Below are 25,232 nucleotides of genomic sequence, written 5' to 3'. Positions count from 1 at the left end.
GAGGAGGCAGAGCGCGAGCGGAGCGCGAAGGGGCGGGCGCGGCGGGAGGCTCCCGCGGGCGCCGCACAGCCCGGGCGGGGCCGCGGGCTCCGCCGCCACAGGCTCGGCTCCCCCCGGGGCTCCTGCGTCCGAGGGGCGTCCCTCCTGCGGACTCGCGGGGACCCTGGGAGCCCGCGCTGAGCAGCAGAGACATGGCCGCGGGGGTGCTGGAGGCACCCCCCAGGCACGGTCAGGTACCAGGCGCGGGGCCCAGGCCCAGCGGACACCAGGCCCGGGTCCCCAGGCGCACACGGGCTGGGCGGCCGGCCTGGAGGGTCTCCCAGCCCCCGCCCCCCGCGCCGTGACTCCGCCCTGGACCGAGGGGCGGCGACCGCGGGAAGATGCGGGTGCCGTCGCCCGACCCCGCCCCACCCGGGGAACTGGTCTCCGTTTCCCTCCTTCCTCTCGCTCCGCTCTTCCTCCCCCTCGCGAGCACGGCGTGGGGGCTGGTGGGCGTGCACGGACTCGACTCCGCCGTCCTCAGGCTGGAGCGCGCGTGGGAACCACTCGGCGGGCCGGTGAGGACGCGGTCGCGGGGCGCTGCGCGGGGTTGCTGGTCGCTCACCCCGGGCGAGGCCTGATCCCTGGCCGGGAGGTGCTGCTGCTCGAGCTTTGAGAACCGCTGGGCTAGCGCTTTACTCCCCGTGCTGGTGGTGATTTCAAACCTGATCATTATTTTTCCTTCGTAGGACAATTCTTCGGCCTCGACCGGGAGCCAGGAGCTGTGCTTCACACGGGGTTGGGGGGCTGCAGTTAGAGGTGGGCTTTCCACTGGGAGCTCGCCTCCTGGAAGGAAAGCAAAATGAGGACCGAAATAGCCCAGAGGGTAGGAAGAGATTACTATTCTGAAAACAGGTTCAGGCGAAGCTTTGTAGGATTTCTAAGAAGCAAGGGATTGTTCCTGGCTGGCGGGGGGGGGGGGGGGGGACACAAAGCTGATGGGGGAAGATGTTGGGGAGCGGTCATTGGGAAAGGTGGGGGTGGGTGATATTCACTGTGACTCTGGTAGAATTCTAGGGTTCATGAAGGTTTGTAGTGAAAGATAAGGGAGAGCTAGGTTGTGGTGGCCCTTTGGACCACCCTATGCATCTGGAATTTATTCTCTACAGTGGGGAAGTTGTAAGGAAACTCCATGGCTTCTTCGCTGGGTTCAAACCCAGATCATCCAAAGGAAGTTGTCGATGGAAAACTGCATACCAGGAGGGGCAGGAGACCGGCAGGCACTTTCACTGCTGATGTTGAGGCTGACATCACTGCCTTGCCCTCTGCCCTCAGGAGGCACGGCCCCTCTGTTAACTGGGCCCTAGGAGGGATCCACAGCTTTCCCCTTAACCCCCAATAGCAAAGCTCTGTGATCCAGGGACCTACAGTCAGTGTGACACGTGGAAGCCCATTAGAAGTCACCCTGACCCACTAGCACAGTTTCAGACTATCATCCTGATATGCCAATGTTGCAGGTTTGATCCTGGGTCAGGACACATACAAGAATCAACCAAGGAATGCATAAATAAGTGTAACAACAAATCGATGTTTCTCTCTCCCTCTCTCTCAAAATTAATCTATAAAAAATTTAAATTAAAAAAAAAGAAATGCAGAGCCTCAGTTCCCACCCCAAGCCTCCTGAATTAAAATCTACATTTTAGCCAGACTCCTGGGTGACTGCACAATGATTGGTTTTTAGCTTTCAAGTCGCCAAATGTAGTGCATTAGCAGTGATCTAGGGAAGGCAGCACGTGGGTACACTTTGTAGGTCATCCACAAGGACTTCCTGGGGATGGTCTCTGTCCTTTACAGCTCAGTCTGCAAGGCCATGGTCAGATTACTCCCTTCCTTGGGCCAGGCTATAAATTAAATTATATTAGCGGGAGGACACAAAAATACTCCAAACAAGTAGAGCCTCTAGTTAGAGATGGATATTTACTCATTGGCACCATTTAAGACACCAGCAAAGCATGTTTTTTAAGGGTTCTTGGATTTATACATCATATCCCAGAATCCAGAGTGACACTACCTATTTTTGGTAATCCATTCTCTACAACCTTGACTGAATAGCGCCTCATTTGCTTCTCAAATATTTATTAACAGTGGCCTGATTGCTGTTTTGTTTTGGGGTGTGTGTGTGTATGTGTGTTTTAGCTTGTAGCAAACATTTTATTAGGGCTTTCATCCTAAATTATTCCAGCTATTTTATGTTTTTTCAGGTCTTTCACACAAAGCTTTCTGCAGATGATGAGTGGAAGTAAGTGATTAGTATATTTTTTTAGCTCCATTATACTAAAAACTAGATTTCCATCTTAACCATTTGAAAAATTAAATGAAGCCACCATTTTATTTGTAAATTTCCCAAGATGAAGAAGGTGAGTTAGCATAGCCATGCCTGCACATAGGTAATATAGACCAAAACCACAGTGCCCTCTCAGCAATCCCACAAAGCAGAATTTGTATGTCCTTCAAAATAAGGCAGTGTCAATTCAGTATTTATTTTAGGCACAAGATACATCTCTTTTTCTTCACATGCTGTTTTCCCTGTGTTCTGGTACCTATCATGGGGTCATTGGCCCCCTGTGGGCACCACATGAAATGAATTAAAAATTAAAAGTCTCTCTTTTTTTGCTTTATGGTAATCAATCATGAATGTATTCCTAATCAAAATAGGAAATGCTTACTACATTTGTATACTACTTTATACTTTCCACAGTACTTCGACATAGGTTAACTTCTTGAGATGTGTGTTCATTACATATACAGATTAATGTCATAAAGCATATTTTGTTTTATATCTATGCAAGTCCTATTTTAGGCTGATGAGAGATTTACTCTTCTGTCTATGTGGCCTAAATTGAAAATCTATTCATTACATAGAATATTAAATAGTTATTTTGAATTTGGGGCTGTAAAAACTATCACTAAATTCTTGGACCGCCCCCCCCCTTTTTTCCACTCCCCATCTCTTCAGAAAAATCACTATATTTTTTAAAGAGCTTTTAGAAATCATTCTTGTCTCCTAAACTCGGCTTCCAACACAGAGACTAACAGCTATGTAATTTTACTCAGGATGCTTACCTGAAATGGACTTCAGCGTCTTTGTCTAAAAAAATAAAGGGTTTCAGTATGTCTTTGATATCTTCCAGCATTAACATTCTAAGATTCCACCTCAAAGAAGCTGAACTGAAGCAGGAATATTTACTAGGCTCTGTTGGTTCATTTCTGCACATTCTCCAGCAGGGGGCACCCCTGGGATTTGGATAGGGCCCTTTTCTGAGGCACTTTTCTGCTCTTTATAGTAGTTCTGTAGACATGCTAGTAAAAGGAGAGAACCCAACCCACATATCCAACAAGTTCCTTTAAAAGGTCACTATCTTGTGGCACAGAAGATTACCCTGCAGTGTTTTCTGACTGGTACCCTAACTAAATGCACACTGTAACCAGCCATAAGTAGTAACTTTAAGAGGTTTTGTGGCTGATGGTGCCTCACTGGAGATGAAAGATAATGCTAACCAATATTTATAAAGTTATTGATTGGCAATGTTCATAATTTCCCCTTTCTTCCCTAATTTTGACCCTGGACTGCTCTTTCTTCCTCTAGGCCAGTGGTTCTCAACCTTGGCTGCATCTTAAAATTACATGGGTGAGGAATTTAAAAAATTACTGATGCCTAGATCCCCACTTAGAAATCTGTTTCAGTTTTCCAGGGTTACTATAACAAAATGCCACAGTCTTAGAGGTTTAAACATGAGAAATTTATTTTCTCATAGTTCTAGAGGCTAGACGTCCAAGATCAAGGCGTCAGTGGTTTTTGGTTTCTTCTAAGGCCTTTCTCCTTGGCTTGTGGATGGCTGCCTTCTCCCTGTGTCTTTACATGGTCTTCCCTCTGTGTGAGTTTGTGTCTGAATCTCCTCTTAGAAGGACACCAGTCGAATTGCATTAGGGTTCATCCACATGACCTCATTTTACCTTAATTACCTCTTTAAAACCCCTATCTCCAAATATAGTCTCATTCTGAGACATTGAGGATAGGATTTCAACATATGAATTTGGGGTTGGGGGTAGGGAGACGTAATTCAGCCCATTATACCCAGCAATGGTGTTTTTAATTGATGTAGGCATTGAATTGGTCATTTAATTCATTTAATTGATCTGGGGTATAGCTTGGGCACTGCAATTTTTAAAAGCCCCCCAATGATTTTAACTTAGGAGGTCAAGAGCCACTGCTCTAGGCTTTCTTCAAAGCCACTTCTGTATAGGAAGTTAAGTCAGAAGATACCATCTTAGTGGTTTTCCCTGCATTGTGCAAAATTCAGAGTCCAACTAAAAACTTGAATATCCAGCCATCATCTGAATGTGTGTGCCTATCTAAGATAATGTTTAGGCTTCTTCTTTCTCCTTGTAATAAAAATAGTTGGTACAACTCACTGGGGACTTTTCTGCAGCTCCATGGATAACATTCTCTCCATAGGCGCCATCAGCAGGATATCCTTTTACTTGAGAATATCAGAAATTACTTGCAATTACCAATACTTTACTATTTTTGACTTTCAAAACTGGCAATTTTTATTTGATTCAATTATATTATTATTGACAAATAAAATATGTGTTTTGCAGTTTTAGAACAACCTTGTGAGGTACAGAGAGATTATTTTAAATTTGCAAATGAGGAAACTGAGGCTCAGAGACCATAACTGACTTTCCAAAGGCTATATATGGTGATAAACTGGCCAATCAAGGATTGGAACCCAGGTCTTTCCAGGACCTATCAGTGATTTTTTTGGCCCCGTAACTTAACTTGAAAGGACAAGGCTGAGGTCCAAAGCACATGGAAAAGCTAAGGGCTGAGGGGAATTGATTTTGCTGATTAACTCGGGCTCCTCCTCTCAGCTGCCTCTTCCCCAAGCCTGGGGGAAAGGGCGGAACCAAGAAAAACTTAGGAAAACTTTGCAGAGCTTATAAACCCTTATATTTGAAATCCCCAATTGCTTCTTAGGAGGCCAGCCTATTTTTTTTTTTTTGCTAAATGTGCAGGGTTGAGGATGTTTGCAGATGCCCTCATTTGCTGGTTCCAGCCTGCAGCAGGAAAGGATGTACGAGATGCCCCGGGGCCACGAGTCCATGCTCCTGGAGATGACCTTGATCTTCCCACCCTGATCGTCGCCCAGATAGTGCTGGTGCAGGGCGACAGAGGCACGGCCGGTCCTTCAGCGTAAGTGGCCCCGGTGGCCACTGGAAGCTTGCTCCTCTTGCTGCCACATCCTTCCTTTTTTTTAACCACTTTGAAGAAAATGATTTGTTTAAGTCAGTGATTCTCAACCGGGTGCAGTTTTGGCCCCAGGAGACATTTGGCAACATGTGGAAACCTTTTTTAACCTCATACCTCAGTGGAAGGAGACAGGAGTGGGAGCTGCTACTGGCCTCTGGTGGGCAGAGGCCGGGGATGCTGCTCAACGTGCACAGCCCAGGACGCAGAACCGGGCGGAGTGAGAGTTGGGCACCTTCTCCCTTTGCAGTGTTTCTCCATTTAGACCACGCTCAAGTCTAAATCATGGATTATCAAAATGTGGGCTGTTCGTTTATAAGAAGACGTGCCTGTGACGTATGAAGTGCTGCCTTAGAGCTGTATTTCAATTTCCTTGTACCCATCATAAAAATTATTTTCTGTGTAGCATGGCGTCTAAGGGAATTCTTTTGAGTTCTGTATTAACCTTAAGTGTAGGCAATTTTACATAATTATATTTTACTTAAAAAGAGCAATCTTGGGGGGGGGTTCTAAGCAAATGCATCGATTTGCTGCCATGTCACTATTGTCTTGTTAATTAGGATAAGCAAATTAAAGCAATGAGACACCAATACATACCTATTAGAATGACTGGAAAAAAAACCAACTGTCAATACTCAATGCTGATGAGGACGTGGAGCAGCAGGAACCCTTGTTGGTGGGAATGCAAAATGGAACAGCCACTTTGGAAGGCAGTTTGCCAGTCGCCCACAAAGCTAGGCACAGTCTTACCATATGACCCAGCAGTCATGCCACTTGGCATTTACCCAATTGAACTGAAAACCTACATCTACCCAAAACCTGCACCCAAATACTTACAGAACCTTTACTGATAATCATCCCAAACTGGAAACCACCAAGATGTCCTTTAAAATATGAATAAATAAGCAAACTGTGATACCTCCATACAACGAACTATTAGCAGGCAATGAAAAGGTATGAGCCATGAAAAAACATGGAGGAACCTTGGTGAAACAACCAATACAAAAAGGCCATATACTATGTGAAGCCAATGATATAACGCTCTGAAAAATGCAAAACCATAGAGACAGTAAAATGATGGTTATTTGGACGGTGGTTGCCAGTGGCTCAGGGAAGGAGATGGGAAGGACAAACAAGTGAAACAAGAATCTTAGGGCAGTAAAATTCATCTGTATAATACTGTAATTTTGGATACAACCTTATGCATTTATCAAATCCCAAGGAGCTACTTTATACAGCACAAGAACTAGACCTTAAGGTAGGCACATTTTAAAAAATCATTTAGGAGATTGGGGGTCCCAGGGAGAAACGCAGTTGGTGACAAGAGAATCTTACTCCCTTCCAAATGGATGAAACAACCTCACCGAAGGGCATTGGGGGTCAAGGTGCTGCTCCAAGTGCCTTTGGAAAGGAGATAAGTCTGTGTAAAATTAAAGCACTAGGAACTGCACACAGCACTGCACTCTAGCTGATAACATTGTTTCCCGTGAGCCTGCAGGTTAACAATTCTGATACCGCTATATATGTATGTATACTGAGATGGGAAAATTATGTAAATCGTGGCAGATGGTGGGAGCGGGAGTTCACAGATAAGCAAGGGGAGGGAGTTAAAAAAAGTAAGAAGTGCACACAATAATATGTGTGAACAGCTTTGTATGCTAATTATTATTTATCCATTTGTTTATACCCTGAAGGGATTTTGTTACACATAAAGTATTATTTTCACATTATTTTGTGTATAATTTGGACCATGTGTGTCACAGGTGAGGGACTAATTCAAAAAGCTCAGAACATTTTCAGATACAGCTTTTAACAAATAGGTTTATCTTCTGAAATGATTACTTAATTTGTCTGCTCTGTGGTCTGTAGAAGCTGTGACTCTCAGAGCAGCTTATTATGAATACATAAAGCGAAAGAAACAGGTTATTTAGAAAACAAAGTTTAAAAATATAATTTAACTGTTCCTAAGTGATGCCAAAAAGTGCAGAGAGAAAGTAGATGGAAAATGAAAAGTTCTTGCCCGGCCGGGCGTGGCTCAGCGGTTGAGCATCAACCTAGGATCCAGGGGATCGGGGTTCGATTCCCAGTCAGGGCACATGCTCGGGTTGTGGGCTCAACCAATGACTCTCTCATCATTGATGTTTCTCTCTCCCTCTCCTTTCTTCTCTCTGAAATCAGTAAAGATATACTTTAAAAAGAAAATGGAAAGTTCTTATTTGGTTTGGGATACGAATGAAACACATGGATGTTTCCAAATACTCATATTTTTAGCATAACATAGATGGAGTATCTGGATATTTGAATTTTCCCTTTCCAGCTGATAGTGTTGACACGGTGTAGACACAGGCAGAGCCTCAAGGTTAGATTATTTCCAAATGCTTTTAACATCATTTAATTAAAAGTAAGATTACATTCAACACTACCCTCTCCACCTTCATTTGTGTATCCTACTTTTCATATCTGAAGGAAATAGGGGGGAGGGTGCTAACAAAGAATCCTTCTCCTTTCCTTCAAACCAAGAGCAGGACTGTTGACTACATACACAGAACTGGGGTTTCAGACACACTGTTAGCTTGCCTCAATACACTGGCAAATCCTTTGCCCCAGATGGAAACATTGCTCTATTTAAATCAAACTCCCTGCTTAGTAATAGCTGTGAAACACTAGAACATAGTACTATCCCAATAAAGTATTAGGTCTGTTCAAATCTTTTTAAAAATTAGGCAAGGCGCAAATACATACATACTTATGTAACATTACAGAATCTCCTTTAACAATTTAAATAGCTAAATCAACAGTCTGAACTGATTTGAAAATAGAAATCTGGACCTAGTGAATTTCTAAGACTCCTTCATATGCCACAATTCCATAATTTTACTTGTTCGATTTATGTCCACACTTTAGTTCATTGCCTTTGTACTGATAGTCCAATATTTCTTGGAATCATTTATGTACATGATGATTTTCTGCTTACCTCTGGCATCCCCCTGCTCTCCCTCCATCCCACTCATACAAGTACACAGAGACACGCGTACAAATGGTTGCAAACACAGTACAGTAGTTTGGGATTTGCAGTGCAAAGGAAATGAGCAACACATACATACATAGCTTCCCTCCCTCCCTCCCTCCCTCCCTCCCTCCCTCCCTCCCTCCCTCCCTCCCTCCCTCCCTCCCTTCCTTCTTCTCTCCCTCCCTTTCTTCCTTCTTTCCTTATTGTGTGATCCATTCACCATCCTGTAGAAATAGACAAATGAAAAGATATCTTTGTTTTGTCTTGATTTGCAGTTCTTTTCAGATTCATTATGTGCATGATAAAAGAAAAAACATGGTACCGTTGGGCACCATCTGATCCGTCAGGACATTCCTCCTGCCATGATGTGCGGGTGGGGAGAACGTGGGTGATGTGATCCAGATGCAGGGCCAGTCATGCAGATGTGCTTTATACGCACATGCCCAGATGGTGACCCCTCTGGCATCATTAATGTGTCCCAGCTGCCAGGCTCGTCCGTTGCATGCATGCACCTCGATTTCACATATTTCATGCGTTTATTTATGAGGCACAACATTCCTACATTTCATATGTGGCAGTTACTATTAAAAATGAGAAGTTTTAACTGCTCTGGAAATTGATAAAGAATTTTTTAAATTGCTATGAAATGTGGCCTTCATTTCAAAAGGACTTCTCTATGCAATTATTTAATTCATAATCAAATTTCTGACCTTTCCCCTTACATGTTGAGAAAATGCGGTGCTGGGTTTAGACTTTAAAGATAGTTAAGAAATTAAATATTTGCATACAGAATACATTATAATGATTTCTTTTGCTTTGCTTTTATTTCTGATCTCCAAGGCCTGTTTTTAAAAAGTAGCGCATCTATACATTGGAACATTGCTATTCTCTGTTAATTAAATCCAGACATCAAGTAAGAGAATTTTGGGATTTTTCAGAAATGGGTTGTATTTATAAATCCACAGGGAGAGAACTACTTTTATAAAAATATAGTCCAGTCATCACTTCAAGCTATCATAGACTGTAACTCCACCGATTTGAGGAAATGGATTAGTCTTGTAAAATTTGGCTTATAACCTAAAGTATAAAATATAGGAGCATGGTAGTTTCACTGAAGTAAAATGAACTGACTCAACTTTTCATTAAAAAAACAAACAAACCACTTCAGTATGTTTATGAGGGAAATAAAAAGATGAATCAAATTCTTAAAACAGAGATTTGAAAAATGCAAATGGCAGGTGATCAGATTTTGAAAGATGGGCTTCATGTCCATTTCCTTTTTTGATATCAGAAGTAATGAACAAAAAAAATCAAAACCTATAATACATCATAGGTCACTATCACCATAATAAGCAAAAGGAAATGAAGGACCAAAGTGCTGATGAGATTTTTTTAAGGAGCTGCACACTTTTATTATCAACAGTAGAGGGTTAGAGTTGCTAATGCTGAATGTTAAAGGGAGCTAATCTTGAATCTTGGTTTTCTCGCATGAGGTTTCTGGTCCTCACAGAAACTATTATACTTCCTTAAGGAAGCCTGTTTTTCCTATTTGAAAATATATATGAATTTCATAAATGAAGGGGAAAGCCCATTCATTAGCTTAGGTTATACCCACAAAGGAGGGTGGGAAACTAAAGCAATTATCTGACTAGTTCAGACAAGAGTAAAGACTATGTACCCTTTCCTGAAAGTACTGCCTGGAATTTTGAAACAAAAAGCAGGTTATAGGATTTTTTTTTCTGAACTCTTTAGATAGTTATCTCAGATTTGCTCCATGTGTATTTTCATTCAAATGCATATGTTATAATGACAACTGTAGTGTTCTCTGAAAGATTTAGAGCAACACTAAGATTTCAGATCCAGGTTGTTTCTAGGGATGAAGCAATAAAAAGAGAATGAAAAGCCTGGGAAATGTCTTCTTATTTGACATGGAAAGAAGAATGGCTGTGGCCTTGCCTTTTTCATTTACATCTTGGAGTCCTAACAAATAATTTGGTTATTGACCTTTGGACTGTTATAACCAAGATCTTATTAAAGGATCCAAAAATACATCCATGAACTCTTTTTTTATATAGCCACCTCTTTTTTTCCCCAAACTTAAAAGGGTTTTATTTGTGATTTCCTCTATATATTTAGCTTGCAAATACAAGACTTTAAGTGTATTAAGAGCCCGGCTGGGCGTGGCTCAGTAGTTGAGCATCCACATATGATCCAGATCACAGTCCAACTCCCAGTCAGGGCACATGCCTGGGTTGCGGGCTCGATCCCCAGTTGCGAGCGTCAAGGAGGCAGCCGATCAATGACTTTCTCATTATTGATGTTTCTCTCTCTCCCTCTCCCTTCCTTTCTCTGAAATCAATAAAGATATATATATATATACATATATATACACATATGTGTATATATATATTTATTTAAGTGTATTAAGAGACAATTTCTGTTAAAGTTTTCATTGTGTAAAGCCACCTCCTCTTATCACAAAGATGAAGAGGGTAAAGAAAACAAATAAAGGACACCAGTCTTTTTAATACTCAGATGACAAATATGTGACATGCATGCCCTGACAACTTTTTCTGCATCACTGGCAGACATAATTAATCAATCATTATATTTTACCGCAAAACCAGGACCCAGGCTTAGAATCCTCCTCAACAGAGCATTGGCAGGTGCCACCACCAATTAAAGCCCACACCTGAGACAAAACCTCATTGCCATTCCCCTCTTACACTGGTGTCAAGCAAATAATAGGTGGTTAGTCTAAATGTCATAAAACATAAACGACCAAAGATTATTGCCGTTGTTTAAACCCATCTGCTTTTTCACAAGAGAGGTGAATAGCTGGTATTAGGCCAGATCTCAAGAGTAGGAGTGTCAGTCACTATGGTAACTGTATCAAGTCACTGACCCACAGCCCATCAGGGCAGTCCAGCTTCCTGCCATGTGGACTTGAGGCCAACCAACTTACAGAACCTGCTGCGGGCTAGCTGGACTCAGGTTAGTGGTACAGGCCACAGAGGGGTCACACACAGAGGGACAGGAAATAGTCTGACCCACATCTTAGGGTGCCTGGAAAAGGCACCAGAAACTAAAGAGGAAAGACAAGATGCAAATGGTGGGGTGCAAATCTAATAGCCAGGGGCGAGTTGAAGGCACAGCTGGAATTCAAGGCTAACCCTGCAGCGTGCACTGGACGCAGGCAGAAGCCTCCCAGAAGCTGCTCTGACAACACTTCCTCCTTTGAGGTCACTGTGCACTTGCGCCTGTGCCCTGGGTGGTAAAACAGCCCCTGAGCTCTGGGTAGTACTGTCTGCAGAGCGCACATTCCCGTCCGTGATTTCCTTCGATGCCCACCTCAGTCCCCATAGGCACGCAGGGCAGGCATTGTTATCTCCCATTTCACAACTAAAAGGAGGCTCCTTTGTCCAAAATCACGTAGCTGTTGAAGTCTAAAGTTGCTTTCATCTGAAGTGTCCCGAAGAAAGGAAGTGTCAGAAGCTGGATGTTTGGAACTGCTTCCCATTGGGACTTGCAGATGCTCGTGCCAATCCGCTCTGCAACTGCGCTCTGTGGACTTAGCAGCTGGGCCGCCACCCAGCTGAGTGTCGCAGGCGGGATGGGGGACGGGGCTGCCCCGGGAGCTTCTGAATCACTGAATCATGGCCAGGCCGTTCCAGGCCACGGTCATTGCGGGAGACTTCCTGATCACCTCTCTAGCAGCTGGTGGCCCTGCTGCCCACGTGGGTTGTCCCTTTGTATCTCACCGTAAAACTTTCCTGGGGGCGGTTGCTGTCTCTGTGGGGCTGTTCTCTGTGGTTACCAGTTGCATCGTCTTCAGAGCTGCCCGAGAGCCCCGCTCCGGGAGGGCGCGCGGCGCCTATTCCATTCGTTTTCCCTCCACCATCCCCTTTACCGTAAACACGAACCAGTCTATTTAAGTTCCATTTTCCTGGATGGGGTAGGCGGATGTTATACTTTATTTTGCCTTCAGGAACAAAACTATTTGCAGATTAGCCATATTGCTGTTAGTTTACATTCATGATTTCATGGTGATTCATACACGCCTGCAAAATGTATTACTTTATTATTATTGTTATTATCTTTAAATATATCTTTATTGATTTCAGAGAGAGGAAAGGAGAGGGAGAGATAGAAACATCAATGATGAGAGAGTCACTGATCGGCTGCCTCCTGCTCGCCCCCGACTGGGGATGGAGCCTGCAACCCCGGCATGTGCCCTGACCAGGAATCGAACAACCGCTGAGCCACGCCCGGCCAGGCAAAATGTATTACTTTAGATATTAGTTAGTGAAGGCCAGGAGAAGGAGAAGTGAAACTGTTAAGTTTTCTAGAGCACTATTTGCATGTTTATTTTTAACTCAGCATTTTGTTTTATTCCACTATAAGATGTCATGCACATTTTGTAACAGAGAAAGAGCTAGAAGTCTATATTTCTAACAACTCTGCATGAGGTCTACATCTGGTAAATCATAAGAAATGGACGTATTATTCTCGTAACAAATGAGGCTTTAATAGTCCATTGATCATTTTAAAGGCCATTGTCAACCTTGTGACATTTATATAATGTCATCACACCACTCACAAATCTTTCCAAGGTGCTTAAAATGTGCCCACAAGTTTGCTCTCGATGTTCTTTAGATAGGATCTGAATCCAAATCCAGCTAAAACTGAAATGGGGTAAAGAGAAGATGTGTAAAGTGTTTCATGGTGATAAGACAAAGTCAAATTTTGATCTTCGTTGGAGAATAAGTCATAAACGTCTGTGAAATATTTTTATGACTACAGATGTTTGTTTTTAATACTCTAAAAAAGCAAAATCAACTTTTCCTTCTAATATGGAGAAGGAAACATGCAATGAGAGAAATCAGGTCAATATGTGTAATGGTAAAGATTGAAATTCAAATAAACAAAGTCAGGCTTATGCGTACTTTAATTGAATCCCACTTGGGGAAGTGTTCTGGGGTGGTGGTAGGAGACCTTCTAAACTGGCCAGTTTGAGGTTTTAGCCTTTGTAGGGCCTGATTCCCCCATCAGCAAACGGAGAGCTGCACCCTTCCTCCTTCTCACAAAATGTTGAAAGCTATTTAAGACTGGTGAAGGGACCTAAGTTTTGAATGGATTGAAATGCACTTCTTTTCATCCCCTGGATATAATCTATATTGCACTTCAATGAAAGCAGTTCCCTTCTCCACTGTATAATGAATTACCCTAGCACAGTGCAGTCTTTCTGTGCATATCAGCTCGTTCAATGGAGAGGAACTTCACTACAGGAAACAGCCCAAATGCTGACTCGGTAGACCATGGCTCACATCTCCCAGATGGCTTCTTCTCCTTCTGCTTCTTATGCCCACAGTGCATCCATTTCAGCTTCTTTCTTCCTGCAAAGCTGAGCCCTGCAATAGTCTGAGAGCCAAGATACTCCACTCACATTTTAAGCAGACCCAGCTGCCTGCCATTTGACGAGAAACAATGGGAGAGGCTAATTAGGGCCCCTTTTCTTCTAGAATAAGCAGTAAGGATAAGGGAACTCATTGATGAGAGGTAGTGGGCCCTAAGGATCTTTAGGGGTCTTTGCTTAATCATCATGCTATGGGTAAGTCACATCTTAGCAAACACTCGTGGTGCAGAAGGCAATCCCAAGAGGAGTGGTCTCTGGCACTGACACAGTTTAAAAACCGCCGTTCCTCCCCCAGAGAACACCAAGCCCTGGCTGAGGGGCAGCGTAGCACATAAGGAGAAGTGGGTTTTGTCTCTACTACAGTCGGGCTGTCTGTCAAGCAATGTTCAGGCTTAAAAATAGGCCACACACAGTCACAAAGAGCTGGGCCTGATCCCATCAATTCCAACCCGAGGCCAAGCTTTCCTCGTGGACACTGCTCCGAAGCACTACCCCAGTTTTCTTTTTTGGCTTATCTGTAATCAGATTAGCAAGGGAATTCTGGACTCTGGAAACCTATAACCCCCATAAGGAGAAAGATTTTGAGGGTGAGATTTGGAAAATCTAACACATCCCTAACGATAATATGACATATTGAGTATTTAACATGCCAAGTCTTTTAAACATTAATACATTATCTCACACAAACTCCAGAACTATTTTGGAGCTGGTGTTTCTACCCTCCCTTTATAAATGAGCACTCACAGGAAGAAATGCTGAGCAGGCTGGCCATGGTCCCATAGGCAGTGAGTGGCAGAGCCCAGAAACAAACCAAAGACTACTGGAATGCAAAGCCCCTGCTCCCAACAGCATGCTGTGGCTTATTACATCAACAGACAATTTGCACAGGAAAACTGCATTTATAAAAGGTGTTAGTCAGGAGCAGCTATGATACTGACATCACCTTGAGAGAGGCCCTTCAGGTAGAGAGAGGGTGTGTGGAGTACGTGTGGAGTTCAAGGAACCCCACCCTGGTGCTGGCTGGTGTTTTGGGTGGAGAGGGAGCTCCTCTTGGAGTTTGCCAGTTTTCCCACCATCACCTCTTTTAGCAACACAAACTTCCACTTTGATCTGCCAGTAATGAGCAAAGATTCAAAGTGTTCAGCACTGGCAAACCCAAAGGACCAACCCCAGGACCCAGTGAGTCACTCTGGCCCCAAAGCCCATTCTGGTCGCTACTGAGATGACACAGCCTCACAGGGATTGGAGCCACTTCTTAGGGGTTTCAGGCTCCTCCTAACTCCTCACTGCAGACGCCTCTCCCAGGCACGGTTATACCGGGAGGAGGAGGTGCCCCCAGGCAGCACTTGCATGTGAGCTGCTTGAAGTGAGGAAAGCCTTTCACTGTAGAAATAATGTAAATAACAACTCATTTCTCGGGCTAGCCCACAACCGCCACTTAAAACATGATTTAGAAAGTCCCTTCTGACTGGAACTCAGTGAAGCGGGGCATCTTTTAAAATAACATCAGTAATATCATAGAACTTAATCTTTTGCTGCAATGGCTCCAACGGGGAGGAAGCCAGGGAAGGTGGGAGAGTTGGGGACAGGGCCCCCTGGGCCTGGAGGTGAGAGGGTGGGGTCAGGTCTCTTGCAGTGAGACTGTAACTGAAGTTTGTGGAAGGCAGGAGAGGGGCTTTGGGAGGATGAGGAAAGAAAGGACTGAGGGACAAACAGGGCCTCCTGCCATTGTTCACCCTGAGAGCAACAGTCCAGCCACCCCCTTATTGTCTCTGGGTGCCCACGGTAGCCTCCCAACCAGCTACTCCTCCCTCCACCACTTCTTCCTGCTCGGGGGAGCTGGGGAGACTTGTACTGTGGTCCACCAGGAATGGAACTGGGCTCCAGCCTCTCATATAGCCTCCCAGGCATGAAGCAGCCATGTGGCCCACTACATAGCTTTTTCTAAGGGCTTTCACTGCCAGGGATGAGGGGAACGAACAGAGCACAGGGGTCCCTTCTAGGTCACCTCCCCTCCCCCCTCAACCCCCATCTTCTCACTTCCCTGCTGAGGCCCTGTGGGAAGAAGGAAAGTCCTTAAGGGAGGTCATGGGCAGTGCGTCCAGTGAGCAGGAAAAAACAAGGCTGAAGCACTCTTGCAAGGTGATCCCAGGGCTAGGTGAGGGGCTCTTTGATGGAGGTGCGATGGGATGGAGGCTGAGGTTGTCTGCTCTGGGACTTGGGGGCAGCAGGAACAGAAGGAAGAAAAACTCCTGGGGGCGGTAATTGACTTCTCTTGACTTCCTTTTGTCCACCCCTCTTGACTTCTCCTCTAGGTTTTGCTTGCCTCCAAGGTGCCCCTGCTAAAACCACTCTAAGCTAACTCTGAAGCCAAATGAGAAAAAGAGGGATGGAGGGAGGGAGGGTCCCAGGTAGAGAACCATCCCTGAAGGCCATTTTTACATGAGGAAGATAGATAAATTACAATGAATTTATATATGCATATACCTAGAAACACATGTACATGGTAGTACTATTTATATATTGCTTGTTGATAGTATATTAAAACTCTAGATTACTATTGAGTTTACCTGATATAATGTACTTATGTTCTTTATATTACATAATAAATAGAATTTTAGAAACTAAAAATGCCCTGGCTGGTTTTGTTCAGTGGTTAGAACATCTGCCCATGAACTGAAGGCTCTCAGGTTCGATTCGGGCCAAGGGCAGGTATCTCAGTTGCAGGCTCAATCCTGACCTTGGTCAGGGTGCATGTGGGAGGCAACCAATGGATGTATCTCTCTCGCATCAGTGTTTCTCTCTGTCTCTCTGTCTCCCTTCCACTCTCTCTGAAAAGCAATGGAAAAAATATCCTCAGGTGAGGATTAAAAACAAACAAACAAAAAAACTGACTTATGACAATGTTGGAAAAGATAAAATACTTTATATCATGCTCTGTGTTTCTCCCCATTTTTCACTCCACAGATTGGTCTACAAGTGGTTCCTTCTAATCTATAAACTCAGCTATGCATTTGGTGTTGTGGGCTATTTGGCTATCGTATTTACATTGAGTGGACTCCATTTATTTTTCAAGTAAGTATCTCCAATTGTTACTGGACAGGGTCTGGCCCGGAGCAGGTCTGCCTCAGGCCAGCCTGAAGTGTGTGGGTCCTTGACTTCGTGTAGGAAAGATTTCACAGTACGAGTCCATTGGAATATCCGGGGTCTAGAGAGCATCCAGAAATATTGCTGCATGGGCCCCGTCCCCAAGGAGTGATGTAATTGCCTCTGGTATAGCTGGAAGATAGAGATTTTTACGAGATGCTCAGGTCTTTCTATGCTCAGCCCTGCTCGAGAACCATTGGTTACAATAAGCTTGTTTAAGGACTGTGGTCCTAAGAAGCATCTGAAGACACTGAAGAATTACTGTGCCCACTTAGCATTGAGTGGTGAAATTTGAGGAAAATGTAGAGAATTTAAAAGTTTTTCATTAACAAAAAAGAAAACACCAATCAATGAAAAAAATACCCCCAAGTTTCTATTAGATGCTATGGCAGGACATATTCTCCTAGCTGCAACACTCACCTGCCCCTCGAATGCCACATCCTTATTTCCTTGCCCTGTTGTTTTCAATAGAATCAAGGCTAGGGATTCCCTGCACTTTGGCATTGTGTCTCTGTTCTATGGACTCTACTATGGCATAATGGGGAGAGATTTTGCAGAGATCTGCTCAGATTACATGGCTTCTACTATAGGGGTAAGTGTTGCTTTTATTCTTTGTAACCATTTATGGTACATGGAGAAACGGTCTCATGTTACACCATATTTGCATCCATTTTCAGAAATCGATACGTCTTTTTTGGTTCTCTCAGCCCAGTTGCTCCCTGGATTCTCCTTGCACCCAAAATTGTCTTTGCTAATTAATTAGAAAATACATTTCTCATTGATATAAAGTGGTTAGAAAATAAGGCATCTTTTAAAATAAAATGTACTAATCATTTGGAAGTAACCATATCTAGCATACTGCAATTGCCAACATTTAAAGGATTAGTAAAAATTCAACAATAACAAAAACACTTTATCTCTGCCTACTGCAAATAAATGTCATATTTTTATGCACCTAGAACACTTTAGCATCAACCAGTGACTCAGGGTAATACTCATAAAGATCAGTTATTGCTATATAGCATTTGAAGAAGTAGATGATATAAAAGTATGCTAAATATAATTCTGACTGTATATTGTTCCCTGGAGTTTAAAAAAATCCTTCATAGTTTGTTTTTTTTAACTCTCTTAAATATAAAGCTCTGAATGGGCATACGTGCTGGCTTGATGGATTTCAGATTCAGATATTAGGAGTATTTATCGGTGTCACATGCACATCTCTTAAACACAAACCAAAGTCTGCAGGTATGGTCCAGTGGTCTCAGGAATTCTGTAGCCATGTTGCTTGGTACACAGCCAGATCTGAAATGGAAAATCTAGTGTGAGTGGCAAGAGTGAACTTCTGGACTGTTCTCTCGCTCCATTTATGCGGCAGGGCTGGGTGGACATTAGCTTGATTTCTTCCCCACCCATCTGCCCTTTCCCATCTCCACAGGCCCTAGCTTACCCTTTTCTTCCAGCCTGGAATCCAATGTCTGTGGTGAAATGCTGTAACAAGATACCTTTTGGAATTCCTCCCCCACGTGTCACCTATAAGCCAACTGCCTTTCTTGTAAGGTTTAAGGTTAACAAAGGAGGAAGCATTTTCACTCCCAGTTCCTCCAACAAAAACCAGAAACCATACCCCGTAAAAAAATTCCCAGGGCCTCTAGTGCTTATTTATGGGCAGGAGAGGAAGAGAGGAGTTGTATGCTCCCTCTTCTCCAGTGGGCCAGGAAGAAGAGATTTAACCTGGCAAGACAACCAAGTCTTAAAGCACCAACTTTCTGGAGACTTCTCACCTGACCTCGCCCATCGGCTGTCATCTTCACTTCAACTACCGAATATATGAAAGCACCGCCGCAAGCCATGGGCACAGCCACCAGCAACTTGAATGGATGGCGTGTGTGTATGTGCAGGCACTCGAATCACATGGGAGTTAAAAAGTATGTCGATGCCTGGGTTTACTCCAGAGCTATGAGTCAGAATCTCAGGAGAATAAAGAGAAGGGTCAGGCTCTGGAGAAGCTTAAAAAGCTTCCTGTGTGATTCTAAGCTACATCCCTGGATCCAAGCTGTTCCTCTTGAAGGATTCCTTAGTCGGAACATTAGATTGGAGGTAATATTTAGCAATGTACTTTGGGTTCATTGGGGGCTTGGTGAGGTTTTGCCTGGAAACTTTACCTCCATTGTAGCATCGTTCCTACGGGCAGAAGTGTTTCAAGCTCTAAACCAGCGAGGGAGCAGTAAAGACTGACAGTGTTTTCCGTGTTCGGAGACTGGCCTGTTCTCTCCTCTTCAATGGTGCTCTGTGCCTTTCCCCCAACAGTTCTACAGCGTCAGTGGGATGCCCACATGGAGCTCGTCAGACAGTATCTGCGCCATCTGGGGACAGAAGATCATTGTGGGGCTCGATGAAGAAGGGCTCATTGAAAACACCTACCAGCTTTCCTGCAATCACGCATATCCTTTCCATGGGAAATCCTTTGGTCTTCATGAAGCAATATTGGGAGGCAAATTGCAAATAATCTGTGTTGGGAATGGGACAGGGCGGGTCAGGGAAGACTGTCTTATCACCTTCCCTCCCTCGTCTCCTCCTCCTGGCCCATCTCCTCTGCCCTGCTTAGTTCTCAGGCCTGTATCCCCCTGCCTGTCTTTCTTCTTGGGCCTCTGTGATCATCCCTGCTGAATAATTAACTCTTAGTCTAAGGTGAATCACCTGCTCCAGTAATTTCCTTCTTAAAAAGGAATCTTAATGCCACAAGGACAGGAAGGCTGCAGCATCTGTATAGGATGCCGGCCGGGAACATCGGTGAAGCCGTAGGGAACAGGTAGCCAAGAAGGACCAGGCAGGGAAGGGGCTGGGGGTGAGAAACGAGTAAAGTCTCAGCTGCAGGGAGGGACTCAGGACTATCCAGGTGGAGCCCCGTGTCTGAATCTCACAGCACAGAGAACGGCAAAGTGTGTTTTGCTTGGAAATCGTCCTAGGAACCTGCTTGTGTCATCAGTGGTGATGGGGGCAGGCAAGTCTCAGCTTTGGTCTCAAAAAGGGGATAATGCCACAGGCAGCAGGACACCTTAGATCACAAAAGAAGGGACCGAAATGTAAGTACCTAGTTCTTGGACCATTTGGCTCCTCTGCCTACGAGTTCTATCCCAAATAACCATCTACTAGCTGAAGGATCTTAGGTGTTAGGGACCAGGCAAGCCTGGGCCTGGAAGCCAGCATTCTCTGGGAACTGCAGGAAGCACTGAGGAGAACCTCAATATGTGGAAAGATGCTGGGATCAGGAGCCCTGAGCGAGGCAGCCTGTGCTGCCTAAGCAGGTAACTCTGGATACCAGAGTTGTGTTTGGGTTGGCCAACAATCAGTATTTTAACTCTTTTCTAAGTACATAATTCTTCACTTTACAGTATAATATCAGTTTTACTAACTATGCACTCAGTTCAAAGCTCTGGTATTACGAGGTGGGTAAACCATCTGCTCCTTGCCTGTGAATCCCACCTCCCTCAGTCAGTAATACCCTAGATGTGCAGTGCTTATGACTCAATTCTCTTTAACCCAGATTCCACTTACTCAATCCTAAGGGTAAAAAACTGGAACAAGTGCATTTGAAATGTAATAGGAACATTTGCCTAACACTTAAGCCTTACCATGTTCAGGTAAGAAACAAAGATATCCCATATGGAATTACATGGTGTTTTTTCAGAGTGATGCCTTTTCCAAAAAACTATCATTCTTAGTAAAAAAAATTCTAAGTCTGGCTCGTGCTTTAAATATGACTTACTTTTCAAATGTTGGAACAGAGCCTCTGCTGCCTTTTGCAAGTGGAAATATTTTCTTTTTCCACTTTTAAAAGCCCTTAGGGATTGTTGTACATGTGAGCATATGTAATCCAAAATGTAGTTATCTTTAAATTTGCTTTGCAGGGAGTATTATTATTAATAGCCCATTTTAGTATGAGTCATATTAACAAGGCAGGGGCAGAGATCTGGGTCTTGCTCTGGAGCAAGTCAGCATGGAGATTCTGAAGATGAAAGAGAAGATTAAAGAGGAGGTGGACTTTTCAATGCTGGCTGCAGCCCTTTTGAATGAAGGGCCAAATGGCTTTTGCTTCAAAATCTTTGTTATAATACAGCACTTTATGTTAACTCAAGTGTGCTGCAAAAGTGACCCCGATTCCAAGAACATAAAAATAGCGGAAGCTCTTACTTGCACACAGATCTAATATTGAGGAATTATTCACACGGCCTTGACTTGTCTACACCTCCACAACCCTCCATTTGTCAGGGAGGGTCTTCTACATCATTGCTGTTCACATGGGTGTGTGGCAGGCCAGGCAGTAAATCCTGAGATCTTGATCCAGAAAGCCACATTGGGATCAATGACTTTAGAAATAAATGAACCAGTAGGATGGATCTCGTTATCGTTACTCATTCTACCCAAGTCTACAATGTTGTGGAACCTGGGCAAATATATTTGCAAAAGTAATTGGCTTTGAGTGATGCTTTCAAATATTCGTTCAGTACACAGGCACTTAGGCACTGCCTGAGGTGCTGAGGACAGAGATGAATGAGGGAGTAGCCTATGGTCCAGGAGCGACAGAAAGCAGACAGAAAGTCACGATACAGTGCAATACATGCTCTGATAAGAGTAAGTCCCTGGTGCTGTGGGAAAGATAGGGTTCACTCTCAACTTTGGAGGCGAAGGGTCAGACTTTTTAGATAAGGGGATGTATAACAAATGAATTTATAAATGCCTAGGTGTATATTTTATTAAAAACTGGCTCTTTATCAGTAATATGAAAATGTTAATTAAAAAACCATAAGTTAATAGAAATATTTGTAAATTTATGGCCACAAACAATTTAATTCATCCAAGTGCCTAAGACAAGTCTGATTACAGAGGAGATGAGTAATGCACAAAAGTAGAATAGTGAAACGAATAAGACATGCCCAGTAGGCGAGGCAGGGAAATAAAATGATGCATTACATACAATGTTACTGTAAAAAAGCACTTTCATATTCTTTCTCTAATTGTTGTGAGAATCAAGTGAGGCAAGCAGAACAAGTGAGGCCAAGAAGCTTGGTAAACTCCTCAGGGCCATAAAGCTATTGCAGCTCTGACTCCAAGCTCACAGTCCTTGTGTGTGTGGGGGGGTGGGGTTTCTCACTATCTTCTAGAAGCTCCCTAAAATAGTGATGAACACAATCAGGTCATGACTGACAGCCACCCTCTCACCCTGCACTACTCCACTCAATAGATGGGATCATTTCCATCATGTCTCATGAAGCAAAACTTGCCTTTCACATCTAGAAGCTTCCCTAGCAAGTGCCTAAGCTTTCATGAATTCTGTATCCGAGGCTGGTGTATTGCTGGTAAAAAGCAGACCTGCCCTTGCTGCAAAGAGGAGGTTGATTTGAAGAGGATGATCAGTAACCTGTATCCTTTTTTAAAAAAAACAAGTTACGAAATATTATCTTAAATGTTTCTGGTGATACATTTTTCAGTCTAAACTTTCATTATCTTCATTGTAGTTATAACAGAAAACTTTCTGTTTTCCCTAACCACCTATTTCTTCAAAACCACTTACTGGTCTCTTTTCTCCCCTGCGCCTGGTACTGTTCTGGTTAGGAACTCAAGTGACAAAAGAGACACATTCTACCCTTCATATTCCATATGTTCCACTATAAGGGCTTTAGTGGAAATGTGATGGGACATTGCAAAAGATGGGTAAATATATGGAAGGATTAGATAGATAAATAGATAGAGAGAGAGATAGATGAATGATAAGTAATGGGTGGGTGAGATGGGTAGGTGGGCAGATAAACAGGTAGGTTGGAATTTAAATTTTAAAAGCCCCCAAATGTGAACTGGAGTGTAGAAGAGTATTTTTAAGGTGTACCAATTTTATTATTTCCAGAAATGAGTAGGGCTTTCCGCCCTAGATTTTGACTTTTTAAATTCCTTGCCATGCCCTCATCTTTTCTTAGGCTAAACCCTAGTGATAATAATTTTGAAAGGAAATGGAGACCTACAGGCTTGGTCAGCTTATGGCAGCAATTAGGATTTTTATAGACACCAGGATCCCCATCTGAATAAACCCAAATCGCATTAAGGCACAGGAAGGAAATGGCCCCATTCAGAGCTCACTACACTTAGTCCTCAGTGCCCCTGGCTCTCGATCCTAACACACAGATCTCTTCCAGGGGGTAAATGGGAATAAAACATACCCTCCTTTAAGCAGAAGGGCATTGAAAGGTTGGCATCAACCTGCCAAGTGCCCTCTCTTCTCATAAGAGCCTTCCTATGCTTTCTGAGTACCAGCCCCCTAAACTGTAGAGTGCTAAAGGAGATGCCTCCCTTGTGCCCTGCTCCTCACCAACCCTAAATGTGCACTTTTAACAATTACTATTGGCAGCAACCCCCACCTCCCCATCTCTGAGGTTTGCAAATCTAAGAAAGACTTTCAAGTAGGGAAGCAGAAGCGGCAGCATTGATGGGTCTTTGGGTCTTGGAGCCACGAGCTAGCAACACGGAACACCGTCTGCAGCCACCAGCTCCATCCACAGGCCTGGGCTTTCTCAGTGACTCACGCAACTCAAGCACAAGCAGGCTAAAGGCATGTGGTGCTCCTTCCTCCTTCCTTGTCTTCCACTCTCCCTGAATTCCCATTCTCATACCAGGAGACTGAGCCCAGAACCGTTTGTGGTGAATAACTTATAAAACCACGGTACATAAATCTTTGTTATAAACCTGGTCATAATGTAATCATAAATGTCACCTTAAATGCTCATTGAAATGATAAAGAACAATTGGTTTCTTTGTATGGTCTTGAGAGAATAAACTTTTGAACCTTTACAGGTGCTCTTTTTATTGAGACTCAATAGGAAAAAAAGCTACATGCAAAAAGCCTGCCTTCCTGCATGTAACATTGCTATCAGAGATACCAGGCATTGCCTGGCCGGGCGTGGCTCAGCGGTTGAGCATTGGCCTAGGATCCAGGAAATCGAGGTTCGATTCCCGGTCAGGGCACATGCCCGGGTTGCGGGCTCGGTCCCCAGCAGGGGACGTGCAGGAGGCAGCAGGTCAGTGACTCTCCATCTTTGCTGTTTCTGTCTCTCCCTCTCCCTTCCTCTCTCTGAAATCAATAAAGATATATTTGAAAGAGAGAGATACTATGTATTAAGTCCTCTCAGCAAAATTTATCAAAGATACCGGCAAAAGGTGTATCTTACCTGTGAACACAGTTCTCCTTTTTAATAGCTGTAGGGAGCTTCCTCTGATGAGCTGACTCCAGGGAAGCCCAGGGCTGCTTCGCTCGGTTACAGCAGCTTCCACTGTGCTTGGCTGTCCAGTGCTGCCATCCCCAGTTCCTCTTTCTTTTAGTATACGGCCCTTGCCTTTTATTCATTTTATAGTTTGGTATTTTGGTATAAACTTTTATTTGTAGAAGTTAGGTGTAGTATAAATAACTATGATAGCCCTGGCTGGCTGGCTGAGTTGGTTGGAGCATTGTCCCGTACACCAAAAGCGGTTTCGGGTTCGATTCCACGTCAGGGCACATACTAGGTTTCGGGTTCCATCCCTTGTTGGGACAGGTACAGGAGGCAACTGATGGATATTCCTCTCTCTTTCTGTATCTCCTTTCCTCTCTCTCTAAAAAAATCAGTAAAAACATATCCTTGGGTGAGAATTAAAAAAACAAAACTATGATAACCAAATGCTATAAAAATCATGTAAGGGCTTTTAAATGAGCACATAGAACTAACAAGAAAGGAAATGCCCACTTATGCCATTGCTTATGATATTTGCAAATGATATTTATTAATCTTTCTGTTCTTTGGCCATGTATGGATCAACCTCCTTAACCAAGAGTTAGCTGGGAGCGCACACATTTTGTATGGGCAGGTCCTGGCTTCGCTCTCTGGTGGCCTGGCAGCCCATGTGATAGCAATAGTTCAAGGCATTAATTATTCACTAGGGCTGGAATGACCCAGCAGACATACCCCAGAAGCAATGTACTGCATGTGGAAATACTTTCGAATCCTCGATCCTACATTTACTATCGATATTCTTTTTGTAATTTTAGAGTTGATTTTGAGTTTGGAGAACTGAAAAAAATTTGGTGGTCTACATAGGCAATTTGTCTACGTGGAAAGAATTTAAAGAACTGAACAACAGAATAAACAAATGAAGCGCACTTTGCATCTTTCCCTTGAGGACTGTTTCCTAATCCACGCATGCGACACATTTATTACAAACCCCCGCGGACATCCCGCCTATAATGGCTGATGATGATCTCATCTACGGAGTGTTCCAGAGGTTTGCAAAGTACTTCTCACATAGAACAGTCAGTGATAACTAATACCTTCTGCCCAATTCAACAT

The 25,232-nt window shown here is 43.7% G+C and overlaps 1 protein-coding gene across 1 annotated transcript; it reads left to right on the top strand.

Annotated features, from left to right (window-relative positions):
• Positions 1-207: 207 nt before the first annotated feature.
• On the top strand, positions 208-24,837 carry RNF175 (ring finger protein 175; the record flags this gene model as incomplete). The annotated part of the gene is given in 15 exon segments (XM_081137334.1): positions 208-233; positions 729-865; positions 2,241-2,278; positions 5,100-5,170; positions 5,173-5,205; positions 5,208-5,236; positions 12,018-12,099; positions 12,102-12,171; positions 16,684-16,791; positions 17,335-17,455; positions 19,171-19,304; positions 22,183-22,284; positions 24,725-24,744; positions 24,747-24,785; positions 24,788-24,837. Coding segments are annotated over 14 exon segments (921 nt in total). The 5' UTR covers positions 208-233; positions 729-841.
• Positions 24,838-25,232: the final 395 nt, after the last annotated feature.

Source organism: Miniopterus schreibersii (genome assembly GCF_964146895.1).
Source record: "Miniopterus schreibersii genome assembly, chromosome: 4".
NCBI classification, from domain to species: domain Eukaryota; kingdom Metazoa; phylum Chordata; class Mammalia; order Chiroptera; family Miniopteridae; genus Miniopterus; species Miniopterus schreibersii.
This window is presented reverse-complemented; position numbering and strand designations above follow the sequence as displayed.